Source organism: Erithacus rubecula (assembly GCF_903797595.1).
Source record: "Erithacus rubecula genome assembly, chromosome: 2".
NCBI lineage: Eukaryota > Metazoa > Chordata > Aves > Passeriformes > Muscicapidae > Erithacus > Erithacus rubecula.
In genome coordinates, this window is record NC_136685.1 from 79,977,894 (window position 1) to 79,996,895 (window position 19,002).

General features: G+C 44.8%; 1 protein-coding gene across 2 annotated transcripts; it reads right to left on the reverse strand.

Moving 5' to 3' along the window:
• Positions 1-246: 246 nt before the first annotated feature.
• Positions 247-12,987, reverse strand: CCDC167 (coiled-coil domain containing 167). Of its 2 annotated transcripts, none has more exons than XM_079298389.1 (4): positions 12,921-12,987; positions 5,626-5,720; positions 3,197-3,249; positions 247-1,099 (listed from the first exon to the last, which is right to left on the reverse strand). In XM_079298389.1, the coding sequence occupies exons 1-4, from the start codon at positions 12,957-12,959 to the stop codon at positions 996-998; spliced, it is 291 nt and encodes a 96-aa protein (XP_079154515.1). In that variant the 5' UTR covers positions 12,960-12,987; the 3' UTR covers positions 247-995. The 2 variants fall into 2 exon arrangements, with proteins under 2 accessions (XP_079154515.1, XP_079154514.1); XM_079298388.1 differs by lacking the exon at positions 12,921-12,987 and adding an exon at positions 8,363-8,741.
• Between the last annotated feature and the right edge of the window lie 6,015 nt (positions 12,988-19,002).

The window sequence follows — 19,002 nt, forward strand, 5'->3', positions numbered from 1 at the left end:
GGGACAGTATCTGGCACTCCTGCAGCATGGGGAGGCTCCTGTTCCACTCAAAGGAAGTACATTCCATGCCACAACAAACCCACTGTTGAGAGCTCACTGACCAGTAGGTTAAATGCCTAATCTAGTCTAGGCTTACCACGGTGCAATGTCTGCCAGTGGGGAGATAGCAGGATGAAAATAAAGCAGTGGCTGAGAAAGAGAACAGAACTAGAAAAAAAACCCCAACCAAATAAACATAACAGGAAATTAAAAGGTCAAATTATTTTATTTAAAGCTCTACAGAAGCATTGCCATCTCTGGGGTTTGATAGTACATGGTCTTCTGCAAATGCTGATTCTCAAAGGCACAAAACGGCTACCAAGCTCTGATGCACTGGAGAGACAGGCAGATCAGCTCACAGCCCAAGCACCCAGATCTCAATGTGAATGCTACCTGCTTGCACAGATACCTACATCCCATCTGCTTTTGTGGAGGTAGGATTCCTTTGGTCCTGGAAGTCAGGGTGGAGGAGGAAGCATCTTTAGCTCAGTTCTGGGAACATAAAAAACATCCCAGTACCTACAGATTATCCACTGAATCAAGAGCTTGGTCCCTTTAGTTTGCGACTGTGTCACAAGAGCTACCTGGTGTGGGCAGAAAGTCCAACTGGGCTGAGCAGAAAGCACCTGTCTGCAATCACCAAGGTCCTCTTCAAAAGGGAGAATATGTTGCCTTCCTGGATCAGGCTGGATGGTCCTGACTCTGTTTTGGCTGAGATGGCACCACCTTGAGCTCTGCTTGACCTGATTTCCAAGCGCAAGTGTGCTGTGATTTCTGGTTTGTCTCCTGTCCTCAATTTGCAGAGAAAAATCTTCCCTACAACAAGGCTTGGAGACAGTAAACAAGAACAGTAATTTGAAATGCTGATCCTCACCCTTGGGGGAGGCACAATGGTGAGAGGAGGAAGAGCTCCTTGCAGGAGTCATCTGTTCAGCAGGGAGAAGTCTTGAGTGCAATCACATTGTCCAGCAGGCGTAAATAAGAGCAATCAGCAGTGCCATGGCCACAGCAAGGGAAGCATTCTTGCGATTTTCCTTACGAAGCACACTCAGTTCTTTCTCTGGGAAACAAACAAACAAAAGACTTGCCTGTAAAGGTTCTTCATGTTGCAGCTTTCAAAACTCTCTTGGAAGCACAAAGCTACCTTGGCCACAAGCAAAAATTTTGAGAGCAGTATGCAAAGCTGCCAATTATAGAATGTGCTGAATGGGAAGTAACTACCTAAACTAGCAGGAACTCTTTCATTTGCTCTCATCCTGACACTTGTGGTAGCTGTGCTTGGGAATACTTAAGTGCCAGACCAGTTCCTGTTGGCAAATGACATTGCTGTAGGCCTCTGCTAAGGACAGACTGTGTCATTAGAATAATTGCTTATTCCCTAAGAGAATGAATGAGACAGGAGGGCAGAGAGCTATCTCTGCTATCTTCTAGATGTAACAGCCTGGTAGCTCTTTCTAGTGCTAAAATTTAAATACAACTGTGGCCACCTTTGAATGCTGCAGAATCTGTGTTTCCTTACACCTCAGAAGGATCAGTGTGGAAAAGGTCTGAACCTGGGGTTCAGACTCTGTTGGGGTCTGAGGCTTTTTAGAGATTTTTCCTTCACCCTTGTTTACCTAAGACAAACAGATGCAGAGAGAGGAATACAGTGGCTACTTCAAGTACGGAGTCTTGCCGATCTCCATTTCTGTTTGGTTCTGTTTACCAAAGATGAGAACCCCACTCTTGCTAGTTCTGTTCCACAAAACTTTGCTGGCAGGTACAGGCAAGCAGTGAGGCTTCCAGCCTTACACACTGCATGACCAAACAACACTAAGTGTTTGATGGGTAAGGTTGGGTGTGGACTGTCTCCAGAGACAGCCTGCTTTTATTGCCAGTTCATCTGCAGAGGCTGCACAGCTTACTGCCTCTACAGTTTGCACAGGCAACCTTCAGCAGTTCCCCAAGTGGTGTTGGTAATCAAAAGAGACTTTTAGCTGTTTTTTCTGCCCCATTCTTCACAGAATACAAGTATTCTCATGCAACCACGGAGCAATCTGCTTGAATCTGCAAGGCTACAAAGGAGGTGACAGGGTCACATAACCCCATGCACTGCAGTGCCAGGTTGAACTGATGCTGACAATGCCATTGTCAGCAGCTGCAGTTCATGGCCTCAAGTGCATCAGCTGGAATACAAAAAGATTTAATCAGGCCATAGCAGTGATGTCACCATTAGGTGAGGCTGTTGCTGTCTGAGCTGCTGTCAGACTGCTCTGACAAGCCAGCAGGGATGGCTGACTGCTAGCTGGTAAAAGGGTGGTAGCAATTTTCTGTCTGTCTCTAGTGGTAAGCCCTTAGGGAACAGCTTTCAGTCCATTCAAAGTAACTGTTAGTCTTCTGGAAACAGTCCTCTAACATGAATTATAATTTCAAATTTAGAGGGTTGGCCATACCCCAGCTTTTAACCCTCTAGACCTGAAACAATACTTGTGCCTGTTTCCCTTGTGTGAGCTCTGCTGCTTGCACAGCTGCAGAGTACTGCCAAGCAGGTAGCACACTGATCAATACCAGGAGCCTGAAGATGTGCAAAGCAGCACCTCTAGTTGGAATGGAAATGCTGTCAAGTGGGGTATCTCAGAGACTTTCATTCTGTCTACAGCAGGACCTGCATCAAGGAAAGACCCTGGCTCTCTAGAACTGCAGGTAGCACATCTGTGTGAATCACTATGCCCTTGTGCTGAGTGGCCTCATAAATTGATGCAGTAAGAACCTTCCCCAAGGAAGGCATACTTTGCTACACTCCTGATAGCAGTTACCTTCTTGCCTAGCAAGCCTCTACTAGGAAAAAAAATGTTTGTGGGGAGGGATGTTAAAAGCTACTCAAGCCAATCTGTTAGCTATGATTATCTAAGGACTGGTAATTTGGGGGTATGTGGAGGGGACATTTTCTCCCCTTCATTAGCTGATGCTTGTTTTTTTCCCTATGGAAATACAGCTCAAGTAGGAGGATGCAGACTCCTATTATAATATGCTGACTACATTTCCATTAGTCTAGCTCCCTTTGGTTGAAGCTAAATTCAAAGGCAGAAGTCAGAGGTGGCAGGAGCTTGAAGACAAAGCTAAGCTGCAGCACTGATCCCGTCCTGCCCAGAGGGACCATTTTTAATGAAGCTCTTACCATAGTTGTCAGCTTTGGTCATTAGTAAGTTTCGCTCTCTCTCCAGTGACTTTCTGTAATGAGAAGAGGAGTTCATTACCTGCGAGGCACAACACAGCCTATTTCTTTGCTTACATGATGGAAGAGAAACTGTCCCCACTGCTGGAGATATCTGCTCAGAGGATAAACCCCTCACCCCTCCCTGTTGAAAGGGTGACAGTTTAGAAATACCCAGTTGCGCAAGAGAAGAGATGCAGCATTTTAGATTATTTTTTCCTTCCCCCAAATTACTTCCTATCTCTCCTTTCAGAAGAGCAGTGTAGGCAAACAGCTAGAAAGGGCTCTTGGGTCAGTCCCCTACTCTAGGCCCCCCTAGGTGAGGCAGGAAGTTCTGACACAGCTACAGGAAGGGGCAGAGTCCTTATATGTTCTCTGGAGGATCCTGTCCCTTCACTACATCAGGCTTAGCACTGGAACAGTAATTCTTCTCACCATTTGAAGCTGGGACCCCTCTGTCAGAGGTATCTAATTTACAGAAATTGTGAACTCAAGAAACAAGCTCATTCCAAACCCAGTACTAGTGAATTAATTAGGCTGAAGACTCATAATAACAGTAAAGACTAAGGCCAACCCAATCCTTGTCTTAAACTGCACAAGATGATTAATTAATATGCAGCTTAAAATATAAATGCAAAATAAAATTCTTGAAAGCAGCAATGTTTCCATTATGGCAGTGAGGACACAGTCAGTCCTTTCAGACTGTGCACATAAATAAACATGCACTAACAAATTATCTCCTGGTTAAGAGAAGGCAGCAAGTGTAACAGTTTGTTGTTTCCCTTGGGGCACAGCAAGAACAACCTGTAGGAGGAAAAAGATCTAAATCTATCTGTACAGCTAGTTAAATGCAAGGGAGTGCAAGAAAGCAAGCTACGTCAGGAGAGGAAAGGGCTCTTAAAGAAAACCAGGAAAAGGCAAGGTGGAGAGCAGCCAGGAAGAAGTGAGAAGACAGATTTACCAACATGACTGAAGCTGCTACTTAGAAATTTGCCTTGTGAAGAGAGTCAAGGGAAGAAGCTTTGAGAATGAGACATGAAGAAACCATGACAACTGAACTTCAAAGTGGAAAAGCAGAACTACTCTTTGTGTGCTATGAACTGAATCGATAATTTTGATCACAGTACCTTCCCTCCAGGGTTTTTCAAAGGGACTGGAACAGGACAATGGAAGTTGTGTTTCTATTTCCATAGCAGTTGTAAAATTCATAGAAGGCCCCAAGAATCCCAATTCATAATTCTTTACTCTAGGCCCTGTATTTCAGACAGCAACCATCATATATCACATCCTGTCAAGTTATCACAACTGTAGGTTTGGTGGTTGGCCACCTAACTACTAGATAAAGAATAAAGACAGTAAACAAGAATTTAGGCCAGATAAGGATCGAGATGAGAAGCTACAGAGAAGAGGGACAGGAAGAGACAGGACCCTGTCTCAATACGGGTTGGGATATAAAACTCCAGTAAAGGAGGAGGGGGCAGGGCAAAGGGGAGTTTAAAAAAGAAGTTAAACTAAGCCTGATAAGTATCAGGGGATGGAGACATCACTACTGCTATGATCACTTCTAATGGGGTTCTACAGGACAGTACTGTAGAGCAAACACCAGGATCATCAGGACCACATCCAGGGCCTATGACAGCTTCCCCACCTTTTTTTTTGCTCAGAGCAGAGCAATAGGACCCTAGTGACTGAAAAAATGTCCTCAAGCACACACATTTGAGAATCAGCTGAGAGATCTAAAATCTCTAGCTTCACACTCAAGAGAACACAGCAGGTTCTGCCTGTGTCTGCTACAAAATCCAGGTCAAAGTTCTTGCTTGAGTCCCAGCTCTAGAAGCCAACAGTTGCTGCCTCTAGAGCAACACAGATTTCAGGGAAACTGTCTCTCTTAACTTTCCCAAGAAAAGCTAGTGCGTCAAATGCATCTCTACATCCAGACACATTAGCAACACAGGCACAGATATCTTCCCTCAGCTGCTTTTGCAGCTGGATCCCAGCCTGGTTTGGCCCTCAGTAGTAGTCGCTGCACATCTCCCTGATTGAACCCGGGTGGCTTCTGCAAGGCTTGAGCAGCCCTGTGCAAAAACCCTTTGCCAGACTAACAGAGCAGATTCATAACAGGCCAGGAGCCAGATCTGCACATGAACTGGCAAGTTTCAGGCACTACATGTCTGGTTGTGGCACAGGCTGTTAAAAAGATATAGCTCTCTATATCACTGCATTTCTCAGAGAGGCAAGTTCCCCAAGAAAGCTCCAAGCTGTGAGAAGAGAGTCTTGTCATGGGGAAATCATACATCCCCACCCTTTTAAGAGTCCTTGCTCAGTCCTACTGCAGCATGACAGCTAAGCTGAAGTGCACACACACAGCTGAGAAAGGAGCTGGTCAGCAATACCTTCCTTCAGGGCTGAGTTTCTCCCTGCGCAGCTTAAGATCCACCTCTTCCATGCTCTGTCTGCAGCGTGCCAGCTTCTCCTCCAATCCATCAATCTGAAAAACACCATACCAGTCACCATCATTTCCCAGCTTACATGGATTCATTCCCACTCAGATAGTGGCAGCTCAGCCAATCTTTCTCCCCAAATCAAGGGAAGAACCCTAGATCTGTGTAGAGATCACAGCACAGAGAGGTCATCATCTCTCTGTATTCTAGCCCAGACAACTGTACAATTATCACCCCAGACACAGCCAAATCAGCCCTGTCACTGCCTATTGTGTGGCTGGCCAGCACCCTTTTGCTAGGATCTGATCCTGTTCCAGCCTATTATACTTTCTTTGCACGTGGGTCCACAAGCAAATGTGTGATCTAAGGTATTTTTATGCAATTAGAGGATAAGGAGAGACACTAGCCTAAACCAAAGCCTGAAGGACAGGGTCTTGATTTAGCACTGCGAATGGATGCAGAAATCTACAAAGCACCCTCAGCTGTCTGGTTGGGTGAAGAGGGAACAAAGGGATACCTCCTTTTTTACCCACTAAGTCTACTACAGCAACAAGAGTCTGCACAGAATGCTCAAAAGAGCATTGCCTCCTTCAACCTGTACCAAGTGTTGGCAGGAACATGTTTCCATGAAGAAAAACACTGGTTCTTCATCAAAGCATCTCAGCAGCCACCCCTGTGTCTTCCTGTGGAAGGGAGTAACCACAGCTAAGCACAGGAGGGTTCATTTCCTTGTGTGCAAACAGACTGCCCAGGAGGGAATCCTACCATGGGCAACAATTCTGGGAATCATTCCTTCTTCTGCCTGGCAACCACAGCATAGACATCTCGAGGAAAACTTTGTCTTTCAAGCTTGCTTCCAGCAGAGAAACAGTGGGTCTAATCAGACAATATGAATACAACAACTTAGTCTGAAAGAAAACAGCCTCGGTGCACAAAAGTGGCAATGATCTCTCTTTGGAGCTACTTAGTGCAGCACTCCTGCAGTGGCTGTTCTCCAGGGAAGGCAGGGCTGGCAGCACAGCCTCCCTGAGGTGGGAGCCTTCACACACCAGACGCTAAGAGGCAGCACAGTCCCGGGTTAAGGTGGAATGAGCTGCCTGGACACCAGCCTCAGAGGCAGCCCAGAGCACAAACACACTCCTAAACTGTAATAAGGGAAACAAAATCAAAGGTAGTGATCCCTAATTATTGCTGCTTTGGGATCAGCTCTGTTCTGATCAGCTCCTGTTAATGAGCTCATTAACAATCTCACACCTTCTGCTCAGGAAAGGCAGGCAAGAATAATAACTAAGCAGGATGGGAGAGAAGAGGCTTAACATAAAGCAGTCCATGAAAAGAAGTTTAACCAGTCAGGTAAATAGTCTGGAAGGAGCAGAGCTGGGCAGGGGGACACATATAACAAGACTGAAATAAATCTTTGATTTATCAGATAGCAATTTTCAAGTCTTGGGTTATTAGGCAACTCTGCCAGTGCTCAAGATGCCAAACTCCCTAGAGGCACATGCAAATCAGTTTCCTGAGCCCAAGGAGAGTACCAAGGCATATTACCTGATCCCAAAGCTCAGGGAATAGCACTTCTGTGTTTGGCATTGCTTGAGTTTGCCTGGATGAGGATCATTGTCCTCCTCCATTTCCAGCTGTGCCAGTTAAGGATGTTGACTGCAGCTGCTCATTGCCATGTCATCCACTACAGCTCAGGCAGCAGGATGCACTGCCCAGTCTGTTTCAGGGCCAAGAAAGGACTTCACCCAGGCCAGCTCTGACCACACTTATCAGCAGGTTAATTTAATAGCAGAGTAATTTAATAGCAGGTACAGCAAAGATGGAGTGTTGGTCCAGTCAAATTTAAGAATTACCATCTCCCTCACCAGTTCCTACCATTTGAAAATGGTTGTTTCTACTCTCTTATGTGTTGGAAACATTTATGTGCACACACAGGAAAAGATGCTTCAGCATCAGTTACCTGGCTCCTCCTTAGCCTGTTAAATTATTACAGTGCACCACAGCTTCTCTGGAAATGCATTTAAAAATAATGTTAAATAATGTATTAATGAATTAATGAGAGCTTTAGTTAGTCAACTGCCAACTACACCACTAAATTATCCATGCTACTGCACTCCAATCCTCTCCTCCATGCCTGCTCCTCCTGCTCAGCTGGCAGTTGCTCTCACTAGTATATTCCCTGCCCATACTTCCCTCATTTCATGAGACTTAACAAGTGTATATTCTACCCAACTTCGTAAATCCTTTTACTTTCTGCTGACTAAAAATCTCCAGATTCCACATAATACTTTAAAGTTTCAACTGGTTTTACTGCTCTTAAATCAAAACCCAAGTTTGGGTCCCCTGCTGGAGAGCAATAATTTGCTAATAAACCACATGCCCCAGAACTGCACCATCAGCTGTGCTGAGCTGGGGGCACAAGGGAAAGAAACCAGGGAAAAAAAAAAAAAAAAAAGCAAAGAAGGAGGAACAGATTGCTGAATGAACAAAATACTTTTATTTCAGAATCTCACTACTTCTTTTCTTCTGGCTAGCCTGGGTTATTAGGTGTTATAAGGAAGGACAAGAGTGGGGTTTCACAGATGGTATGCACTCGCTGTGCTTCAGTTTCCCCACTTATAAATTAAGACAATATAATCTGCCTCCTGAAGGCAGCTCATTTAAGTAAGAAGCTTCAGACACCAACCCAAACTATGGACAGAGCACTATCTTGATATGTCAATGCCATTGCCTTGCTTGGCATTTAGGATCTGCTCCTGCAACCAGGAGTCTCTTGGCAACTCAGCCATCCGAGTAACTCTTCACTGCAGGAGAAAAGAAAGAAACAGAAAATAAGCACAGGAAAACATCAGAGTAATGCCTGAAAACTACTGATTACTCTCTGAGCTGCTGAGGAAACTCCTAGTTTCAAACTCATAGTCAGTAAAATTGTAGCACATGAAAATCTGTAGGGCTTTGCCATAATTCCCTACTACACCTAGCTCTCCAGGAGAGCAATCCTAGAAGCAGGTGCTCACCTGAGCTTGCTGTGGATGGAAAGCTTTCCCTCCTACTAAATAATACACGAGGTTAGCTGGGTACATACCTGGGCACACTGGAAGCCCACAGGAAAACAAAGAGCCAAGCTTGCTTAGCTGAACCACCACTGAACTTCACACTGCCTTATCTCTTTAGTGGCAACCTCAGCACAGTGCCTCCCAAGTTGCAAAGATGAACCCTTCCTCTTTAGCTCTCCTTTCCTTGAAGGGGATCCTCTGGGACAGAGCTGAAATGCAGTAAGCAGAAAGCTCACATGACAGCTCCTCAAGGTTCACACAGATGGCAGCAGGGACACAGGATTTCACTCACAGCAGCTTCTTTAAGCAGTTCCAGTTAAAAAGAGGGAGTGAAACATGTTTCCTACTCAGGCAGCATATCTGGGCTGCCCTTCTGAAGCTTCTTAGGGGACACCCAGAAAGTCAAGTCCCAGCAGTTTTCGATGCACATTGAGATCTAAGACCAGATGCCTCCTTTGCTCCACAGGTATGACAAGGCATCAGCTATTTTTGCTGAGTTCTGGCAACACTTGCTCATGATCTGGAAACCTTTTTAAACCAGAGAGACCCGGAATGGATTTCAATCCAAACGGACTTACATGCTTATTACAAATTTCATTTGTTGGGACCATCTTGGGCAGGGCGCCCAAAATGGCTCACATAAAGGCAGAGAGAAGTGAAAAAGAAGCAGCTTTGCTTACAGAATTGAGCTGGATCCCGTTTAATACATTTTGTAGCAAATTAATGAAAGCTTTCTTTCTAGCAGAAAGGCTAAAAGCGCTTTTCAAGAATTGGCATCCACCCTCCGCTTTTATGAATTCCCTAATTAAGATACTGGCAAAGAGCCATATCACACATACGTCGACATCCAACAGCATTAGGTAATGAGGTTTTCATCTTCTGACCCTCATAAAACAGATCAAAGCCAACTGAAGAGGTGGGGGCAAAGAAAAAAAAAAACTTCCCTGCACAGTCTTTACATGCCTTGTCACCTGCCAGCACACTTGAGCTGTTCTTTCACAGAAGAATTAATGGTTTCTGCATCCACAAATTTGGCTGGATTATTAAAAATCAGTCCAGCAGAGAAAAATTTTGTTTAAATTCAAGTGCTAACTTGCTGTTCATGGACACACTTCCATTTTCTCCATGCTCTTGGAATCATTTTGCATGCTGGAAAATAATTTCACAGATATTCCGCCCACAGCATGCTTGGAAATATTTACCAGGCAAACTATTCACAGCAGAGGATGATCCACCAGCAAAGTCTAAGATGTCTCCTGCAGAACAACTCTGTGTTGCTAGAGGAAGAAAGGCTGGATCCTACCTACACCTCCTTCCCTCAGCCTTGCAGTGACCACCTTCTTAATCAGTGCATCCTGCCTCAGGCCAGACCAGCAGCTTTGCAGGACCACACACAGACCTGACCACAGAGCATGTGAGCCAGATTTTTGAAAACTTCTGCAAGAACAGCTTTACTGAGTATGAACTGTGTCGGCCTTTTCCCTATTCTTTATGTTCTCTCATAGACACGGATCAGCCATTGCCCTGTCAGAAGCCGCAACACATGTAACAATACTTTCTAGAAATACACGCCTGACATTTTGCTGACCAAGCACTGCCTTTAATTTAATGTACTTTTCTGCTTCTCTGATTTTTTTTTTCAGTTGTTGCTTGAGCCACAAGTATATTTTTAATGGTTACAATTTCCTTTGGCAAGAAGTTTCACAGCAGGTTATGGGAAGAACCAACCCCTCCCGTTTGTTCTGAGCTTGTCAGCTGCTGGTTTCATTTGATAGCCCTGACTTTGTATTGACACTGTATGCTCATCCTTTGTTTAAAGCTACAAATAGCATGCAGAGGATGTGGACCTATACTGGATCCCTTTGAGTCATGGTTTCCAGCTTCAAAGGACCTGGAATGCTTAGCAATTTCTTACGTAGCTCTTCACACCTTTGGTGATCTGTGTCAATCTCTTGAGCCAATTCCATTTTCACTATTTTGGTACAAAATAGACCCGTCTTGTCAGTTTCATTTTCCTGATGAGTTTTGTCAAGCAAGTCCTATGCAGCTCAGCATTGTCAACAGGGCTGCCTGTCAAAAGACTAGACCAATATGAAAGAAGTGGCATGAATTTAAACCACCACAACATTATGGAGACCCATTTGTATTTATTTAAACCAGATCATATAAATTACATCTGGAATTTGTAAGTGCAAGCTAATCTGATAAGTGTCCATATAGAAAATTGCATTCATTTAGCATCATGACTTCAGTTAAACAAGCATGACTCTGCCTAGATGAAGCCTTTCAAAGGTAGTCATGCATCAGGTCATATTAAGACTAATTTGAAAAGTTTTCTTAACAATCATAACAGCTCAGAAGGTAATACTAAATAGAGTAAGTTTAAATTATGAATCTTGTAATGCACACTGAAATACAGCCCTCTTTCCTTTGGCTTAAAGGGATTTTTATTTTCTTCCTCCCTAACCTCTCTTCAGTAGTGTTCTCATTACTACAAGTGGAAAGAATTTTATTTGTAGCAATGTCTTTATACAAAGATTTTCACCTGCAACGCACAAAAAAGAGTAGTTTCTACAATCCTTTCAAAACTAGTATGTTCCTTCATGAAAACTTCTAAAAAACCCCCAAACCCTGAAATCTAATCTAAAGCTACTACAAGTTCTCAAACACTTTGTAGGAATTTTCTGTGGCAGCTAGAACCAGTCCCTTTTCATGCTGTGAACAGCAGGTCCCTAACAGGCTGAGCCATTTTGAGACCTCTCTTTTTGTAAGGTAGACCCTACATTCTCAACTCTTCTTGTCTACCACCTCTCAAATCACAACCAACAACAGCAAAAAAAAAAAAAAAAAAAAAAAAAAAAAAAAAAAAAAAAAAAAAAAAAGTCACTCTTCAATTCTCTCTGGTAGGCTCACCAAGAGATTCCTGGACAGTCAGCACACCCTTCTGGACTCCCTTTGGTGGTTATACTTGGGTTAGAGTGCCCAGAACTGTGTTTCTCTAATGAAAGCCTAACCATTGAAACACATCAGAAAACCATAAACCCAACTCCCATTCCACACAACAGGATGAGAGATACATCAATACATAAAAATATCTTAAAGGTTGAAGAGGTTGGTGCCAAACTCTTTTCAGTGGTGCCCAGTGACAGAATGAGGAGCAATGCCTGTGAACTAAAACACTGGAAGTTCCACCTCAATGTGAGGAAAAACCTTTTTACACTGAAGGTGGCAGACCACTGGAACAGACTGCTCAGGCAGGCTGTGGGATTTCCCTCCCTGAAGACATTGAGAATCCACCTGGTCATGTTCCTGTGTGATCTGCTCTAGGTGACTCTGCCCTGGCAAGGGGGTTGGAGGAGATGATATCCAGAAGTCTCTTCCAGCCCTAAGGATTCTGTGACACTCACCTTTAAGTTACTATCTGATGACAGATATATGACACGCTCTGCCATTTCCCTGGCCTTTCCATTCTGGTGCCCTTGGTCTGTTGTGCATGTGCTCACCTGAAAAGACTTCAGGGCAGAGAGGTGACCAGTGAGATTCACTGAATGAATTCTGCCCCATTGCAGCCATTTGTGAGGAGCATTCAGGATTTGCTGTCCCCACAGTATCCAAACCCACAGACTTGAACAGTGCAGGAGCCAGAAAGACAAATGCTTCAGAGAGACCTTAACCAACACAACTCAGTTCGTTAACAGAGATGCAAAGCTTCAAGAGAGCTTACCAGCAGCCCTCCTGGCACCCAGGAGATCACAGAATCACAGAATGGGTAAGGCTTGGAAACACCACAGTGGGTCATCTGCTCCAACCTCCCTGCCCAAGAGGAGTCATCCTCAAGCACAAGTGCAATCTCCAGGGAGGGAGAGAGAGAGACGAAACACCCAAGCACAACCATAAAAAGGCAGCTTTAGAAGGTAGGGACACTGTTAAGACCTAGCCTTTCCCCTTCTCCCCGCTGTGATTTACAGGCCCCTAACACGCTGCTTTACCACTGGGCTCGTCTCAAGGAGCAGCAGCACACAACGGGCTGCAGTGAACGGCCCGCCGCAGCACCCCCACGGGCACACACAGCCCGACCGCCCCGCACGGCACTGGCCAGGGGCTCGGCAGGAGCAAGCACACCACACGCCGGCGGTAAGGACGCGGCTCCGAGCCCCCCGCCGGCCCGGCCCGGCCGCCCCCCCTCACCTCCCGGGCCACGCTGGGCCCCGCTCGCCGCCGGCCCATGGTGCGGCCCCGCCCGGCCGCGCATGCGCAGGGCACCGCCCGCCGGGCTGGGCGGGGGCCATGCTGGGGAGGGCGCTGCTGGCCCGGGCCCGGCACCGCGCCCGGCTGCTCTGCGGCGTGTTGGGGTAAATGGGAGTGCCTTTGGGCATCAGGAGGAATTTCTTCACTGGAAGGGTTGTCTAATATTGGAACAGGCTGCCCAGAGAGGTGGTGAAGTAACCATTCCTGGAGGGGTTTAGGAAAAGATGATGTGGACCACAGTGTGATGGTCTAGTTGACATGGTGGTATTTCATCACAGGTTGGAGTCAGAGGTCTTTTCCAATCTAACTCCTTCTGTGATGGTCTTATTCAGATTGTCCTTGGGGCTTCCTACTCAAGCGCTGGTGTTGTGTAAAGCAGCTGAGGAAAAGCCGGCTGTGTGATCTACCTGGAGATAGCACTTTGTGCAGGCAGGCAGCGCAGTGCAAGATGCTAATCACGATGTTACATATGCATGACAACACTTGTTCTGTCCAAGAAAGCTTTTTATGAAATACCACTATCTTGTATTAAAAAAAAAAAAAAAAAAAAAAAAAAAAAAAAAAAAAAAAAAAGGCAACACCACTGAAGTGCATCTATCTTCAGGGTAGGACATGGCTGCTACATGACAAAGAGCAGCAGCCCTATGTGCTGGCAAAAAAGGAACAATGGGCAGCAGCAACATTTATTAGACATTCAGACTCAATTTTCATTTTGACTACCCTCTGCTGACTGAAATTTTGCTAGAATGTTGGGAGTGCAGATGTGTGTTGTACAAGCAGTAATAATACTGATACCTAATTAGTGTGTTTCATTTTTCTTTCAAACACCCCCCCTTCCTTCATTTTTATTGTGAGATGGCATATGTTGGTAACAGCATCACTGTCATTTTGTGTCTGGAGAAAAATGAGGGACAGCTGTACTCTTTCCTGCTTTCCAATGTGGTACTTGATCCTGTGCAAGAGTCTATATTTCTGAACCCAAAGGAGCTAGAATTCCTGCCTCCAAGCTGAGACACTTTGATAACTGCTTTCCAAGCAGGAGCAGCTAGTCAGAAGGCAGTAAAGAAGCTGAGCAGGACCCAGCCAGCAGCCCTGGGGAATCACAGCATCAAGGGGAGGGAGAAAATGAAAAAGTGGGAGAATGTTATTTTTTCCCCTCTCAGACAGAAGACTTGATTAGTGAGTGTAAATACAATCTAAAAATGCATAGAGGTTTGAAGAAACCCATCTGTTATGGTTTACAATGGGCTGAAATAGCCATTAGTCCAACAGAAAGCATTTTCTCCTTCACAAAGGTGAGTATTGATTCAGGGGAGGACTGTCAATTCTCACATACACTTCTGCACAGAGAGACAAACATACACCATTTTGTGGCCAGACGACTGTGACCTTTGCTGTCACATCTTTTGGGAAGACAGAAAAGTAGAGCTGGTTCTTCCCTCACAAGCAAGCCACCATTCCCACCATTGCAAGCAGCAGTTTTCAGTCTGTGTATTACTCCTCCTGGCACTCCTGAATCCATAAAGCTGGTAACCTTTTTGCCTGTTACGTGATCTTGTGTCTCCTGGTTATGGCCTCAGCTGACACCTTTTCTCCGTCCATCCCTGTTATGTCTTTCCCATGTAACATCATTCATGTCATCTGCATACTAATGCAAGAAAGAAAAACTTCCTTTTCCTCTGCAAACTTATGGAATTTTTCTTCTTGAAACCTGAAGAACAGGAAGTTTTTCACATGCAATGACATCAACTTCCATGTTTTAGAATATTCATGGACATGAGTATGAATTTGAACTACTCCATATCAAGCAGCTGGTACTGTCAACATGCATGTCTAAGCTGTAAATCAAAAGTTTTTAGCTTTGAAAGCAATCATATTGTAGAATACACCTCCTGCCAGAAAGGTGGGAGGAAAAGAATGGAATAGTTATTAGTAGGCTCTGGAATGGGATGGTCTAACAGAAAACCAAGGTAGGTAAGAGGAAGGTGCAGGATGTGATGATGTACAGGTGGATGCCAAATAACATATCCAGTAATGAGACTGGATTTGGTCCTGGTGAGACCCTGCTCAGTGTCTCTGACTATGCTGTCCATACTGCATCCCTGCAGCCAAAATGGGTGACAAAGGGTGTCAGAAACTAAAAATACACAACTATCAGCCTTAAGGGAATATTCAGGAGACACTGCACCTACGTGCACAGAGGCAGGGTCAGATACACTGATGGCACCCTAGCAGGTGTTTGTCACACCTGTGCTTTATACAGTAGGAATGCTGTCACCTCCTCAGCACCTGTTACACTGCTCATTGACTGCTAGCAGGGAAGGTTTGCCTCCTCTCTGTAACCTAATCGAGCTTGTTGCATGTTGACTTATTCTCAGCACACATGGGGAGCAATTGATCAGCATTTTCTAGCAACCTTATGTATTTGAAGTTCATTATCATATGCCCTCTTCTGTTTTCTTCCTGTTAGACTCAGTCCTCTTCCTTCAATCCTATGCATTTTGTACCTCTAATACTGTTTGTTACCTTTCTCCAGTCCAAACCTAGACTAATCCTATCTAACTTGGGTGTATTGAGAAAGCAAGAGAGATCTCCTTTGTCTTATAGACAGTGTGCCCTACTAATGCAGTCAAGAAGGAAATTTGTCTTTTAATGCAATACTTTCACAATGGCAATTCGTATTTGATTCACAGCCCTTTAACTCCTCAATGTTTCCTCAGTGCTGAAGTCTAGGTAAGTGTTATCCATTTCTTTATTGGTACATTTAATTTCTTCCCCTTCTCAGTTCAGTATTTTGCACCAGTTTTATGAAATTTTAGCTGGCTGAATGTGAGCTATTTCTTCAATTTCCCAAAATCTTTTTTTCCCCCTATTGTGCCTTCTGTCTTGCTTGATCTTCCAGACTCGAGGCCAACCATGCAACTAAACATACTTTATTTGATTATCCAAGTCACTGGGGAAACCAGTTGATAGATGTGTTCTTTGTAAGTCCTCCTGGTCTGATGACAAACTACTGATAACTAGCTTCAGAGTGCATACCTGTGACAAATATTGTTTCAAAAATCCTTGCTACATACCAGGATAGCCTTGCTGGGCTTGCTCTCTCTACTATTTCATTTACAGTGACAAAGAAAGCTAAACAGTTTACATGATTTGTTCTTGGTTTTTTGTCTGCTGGCTTTTTCATATTATCTGATTATTTTTAAGTGATAACAAATTGATTATTTAATAATTTTTCCACATTTATTGAGGAGATGGAAAGGTAATGACTGAGGAATCAAAGTTTTCAGGAAGGTTTAGGGACATTTGCTGATTTTTATCAGGGCAATGCCGACTTTGAGGGTAATTTAATACAACAGACATTAAGTCTTCACTAGTAATTAAGTCTTTACTAGTAAATTAAGCAACACCAGGAAACGTTCCTAGAATACAAACTCAGTCATCAGATTTAAGTGTCAGCATATCCCTGGCATGGTTTTATTTGGTCCTACTAGGACTGTCCCTGACAATTTCCAGTCATGATTTGGGAGTTATAGACAGAGGACCATTCCCAATGGACTATTCAATGAGGTCATGGTTTCAGAGGTGAAGAGAGTTTAATAATATGGATGTGAGCCATTTAGTGCTAGTTTGCAGGATGTATCTAGGACAATGTTCCTGGGTGCTCCTGATTTACTACCTTCCTCCCTCTTTTTGCATTCTCCATCTGCAAGATTCACTGTGCTTTGTAAGGACAAATGAATCAGTCCTCTGACAAGTCTGAGAGAAAGCTGAGGTCAGATGTCTCACTTTATTGATGTGAGGCAGTATCTGACCCAATCTTCATAGCAATGAAGTAGCTGGGCTAGCACTGAACCAGGGGCCTGACCTCTTGTGCTTGGCTATACCATGGGGAGCAGCCCTTTGTGTCCCACCACATCCTTCCCCAGCTTCTTAGGTAATGTCTCAATGGACCACGAGGCAGGAGGGGACCTTCCAGGAACCTTCTGAGAACAGGTGCCCCCCAGCATAGTGAGAGTCCAGCTCCAGCCCAATGCGTGTCTCCTCTCCCCTCCCAGCCCTGCTGTACCACATGCAGCTGGCCACTGGGAGCATGGAAGAAAGGAAATCACTGTGCTGTGTCACTGGAGAAGACTCTGCAGGGAGAAGCAGAGGTGAGAGCAGGCAGGGTGAGCTGGCCTCTATCTTTATACTTGCACCTGTGAAGAGATGGAGGGAAGCATCTTGATGGGACTCCCCAGGAATGGGGAATCCCTGGGATGTGATGATTCCTAACACATTGGAATAAGTAGATTTCTCTGGGGTATTCTCCGGGATAGACGCTGTATGTTGACTTCCTGGGGATAACAAAAACTAAATGCAAATGATGCAGACAACAAGCTGAGAGGTACCATGAGCTACAACTGGGCTGTGGAGCTTAATTATTCTCCCACTTCCCTCTTGTAGGACCAACATATAAATTCCCTGCCTTCTCCCCAAGCTCTATAAGGAGGGATAAAATTGCCTCTTTGCAATGATGACCAGGGGACAAAAATTCCAGTGCAGATATGTCTGCCACTACCAGCAAAGCCAGTAGAATTAAATGCCACCAGGGAGCAGAAGAGGAACAAAAAGCACTGTCAGATTTCAGATGTCTGAAAGATGCTCCTGTAATGCGGGATGTTTTTTCCTCTGGGAAGATAAATATTGAGAATCCAATGGACTGCATCTTCAGTTTGTGTGCATCATGTTCTCTGCTTCCACCTTGATGGGCTTCACACAGATTCTGGGAACAGCTTGAGATGATGGAATTAATTAAATGAAATTAATCAAAACAACCTAGCGGAGACAAAGCTGGCATCGGTGAAATGCAGAGTTGGACCAAGAAGGGATTCTGTAGTTCGGGCTAATGCCTGCCCTCATCAATGGATTCTGTTTGGATGAAAGCCCATGTCACATACAGCTTGGTCAAACGTGAGGGGCTCTGAGGAGCTGTGTGCCTCGTGCAAGATCACATCTGTCCATGCAGTGCAGCAATTGTGGTGGGAACAGATGGAGTCCTGCTTTTCACAGAGCCGGGCATAGCGTGTAATCGCAGATCTTGCTTTGATGCTGAGTGAAGCTGAACTCCAAATCAAACTGTGTTAATACAGAGGAAGCAGGAGGACTGGAGCAATGGCTTTGAGAGATGTGATCTAAGAGGGTTCCACGGGTCCAGTGGATGTGTCCCACTCTGCAGACCTGGAAACAGAGGTACAGATTTACCCAAATGGATTACTGAAATTGGAGATTCCCTTCTCCTTTAGTCTCTGCCCATTCCCCTAGCACATGTCAGCCCAAGTGCTCTTATGCCAGGTACCAGTTTGGAGGCATTCTTTTGGGCTTGTCCTAGTCATTTTTGTTCTATGCTTTATGAAAGTATTGCTGTCCTCCCCAAACCACACTGCATCATCTTGAGGAGCTAAGAAATTGTGTGGGCATGGTTTCTGTCTATTGAGCAAGGATAAGAGTGCAGTTACAAGAAAAAAAATCTGAGTGTGAAGTGGTCAGATATATTGTGGAGATGGATCCCTTATAAATATCTGAGAACACAGAGAGAGACCTAAGCAGCTTTATGAAGTGCTATGTTATTGGGGCCACAACCCTGTGCCTGAGTTTATTCTGCAGCCAGCAGAGGTGCATCCATCACAGAGACGGGCAGCGTGATGCAGAGGCAGCACTGGGTCCTGGAAAGTCACGGGGAGCTGTGTATTTCTGAATCAGGGCATGGCTGAATAGAACAGTGTGCCCTCCTTTTAACATTTCCCAGGTATCAGAGGAGGGAAAACATGGCCATCACAGTTTCTCCAGACAAGTTTGCTTCTGATGTGCTCGAGGGATCTTGATGAGTCTCTTGAGGAGAGCCCCCTGGGCTCCTGTGCCAGTTCAAAATTGGGTGACTTGGCTTTATAGCAATCTTTTTTAACTTGGGGTCCCTCAGCTATTTTCAGAATCTGAGCCCTTTCTTGGAGATTTATACCCTTGAATAGGCTCCAGGGAACCA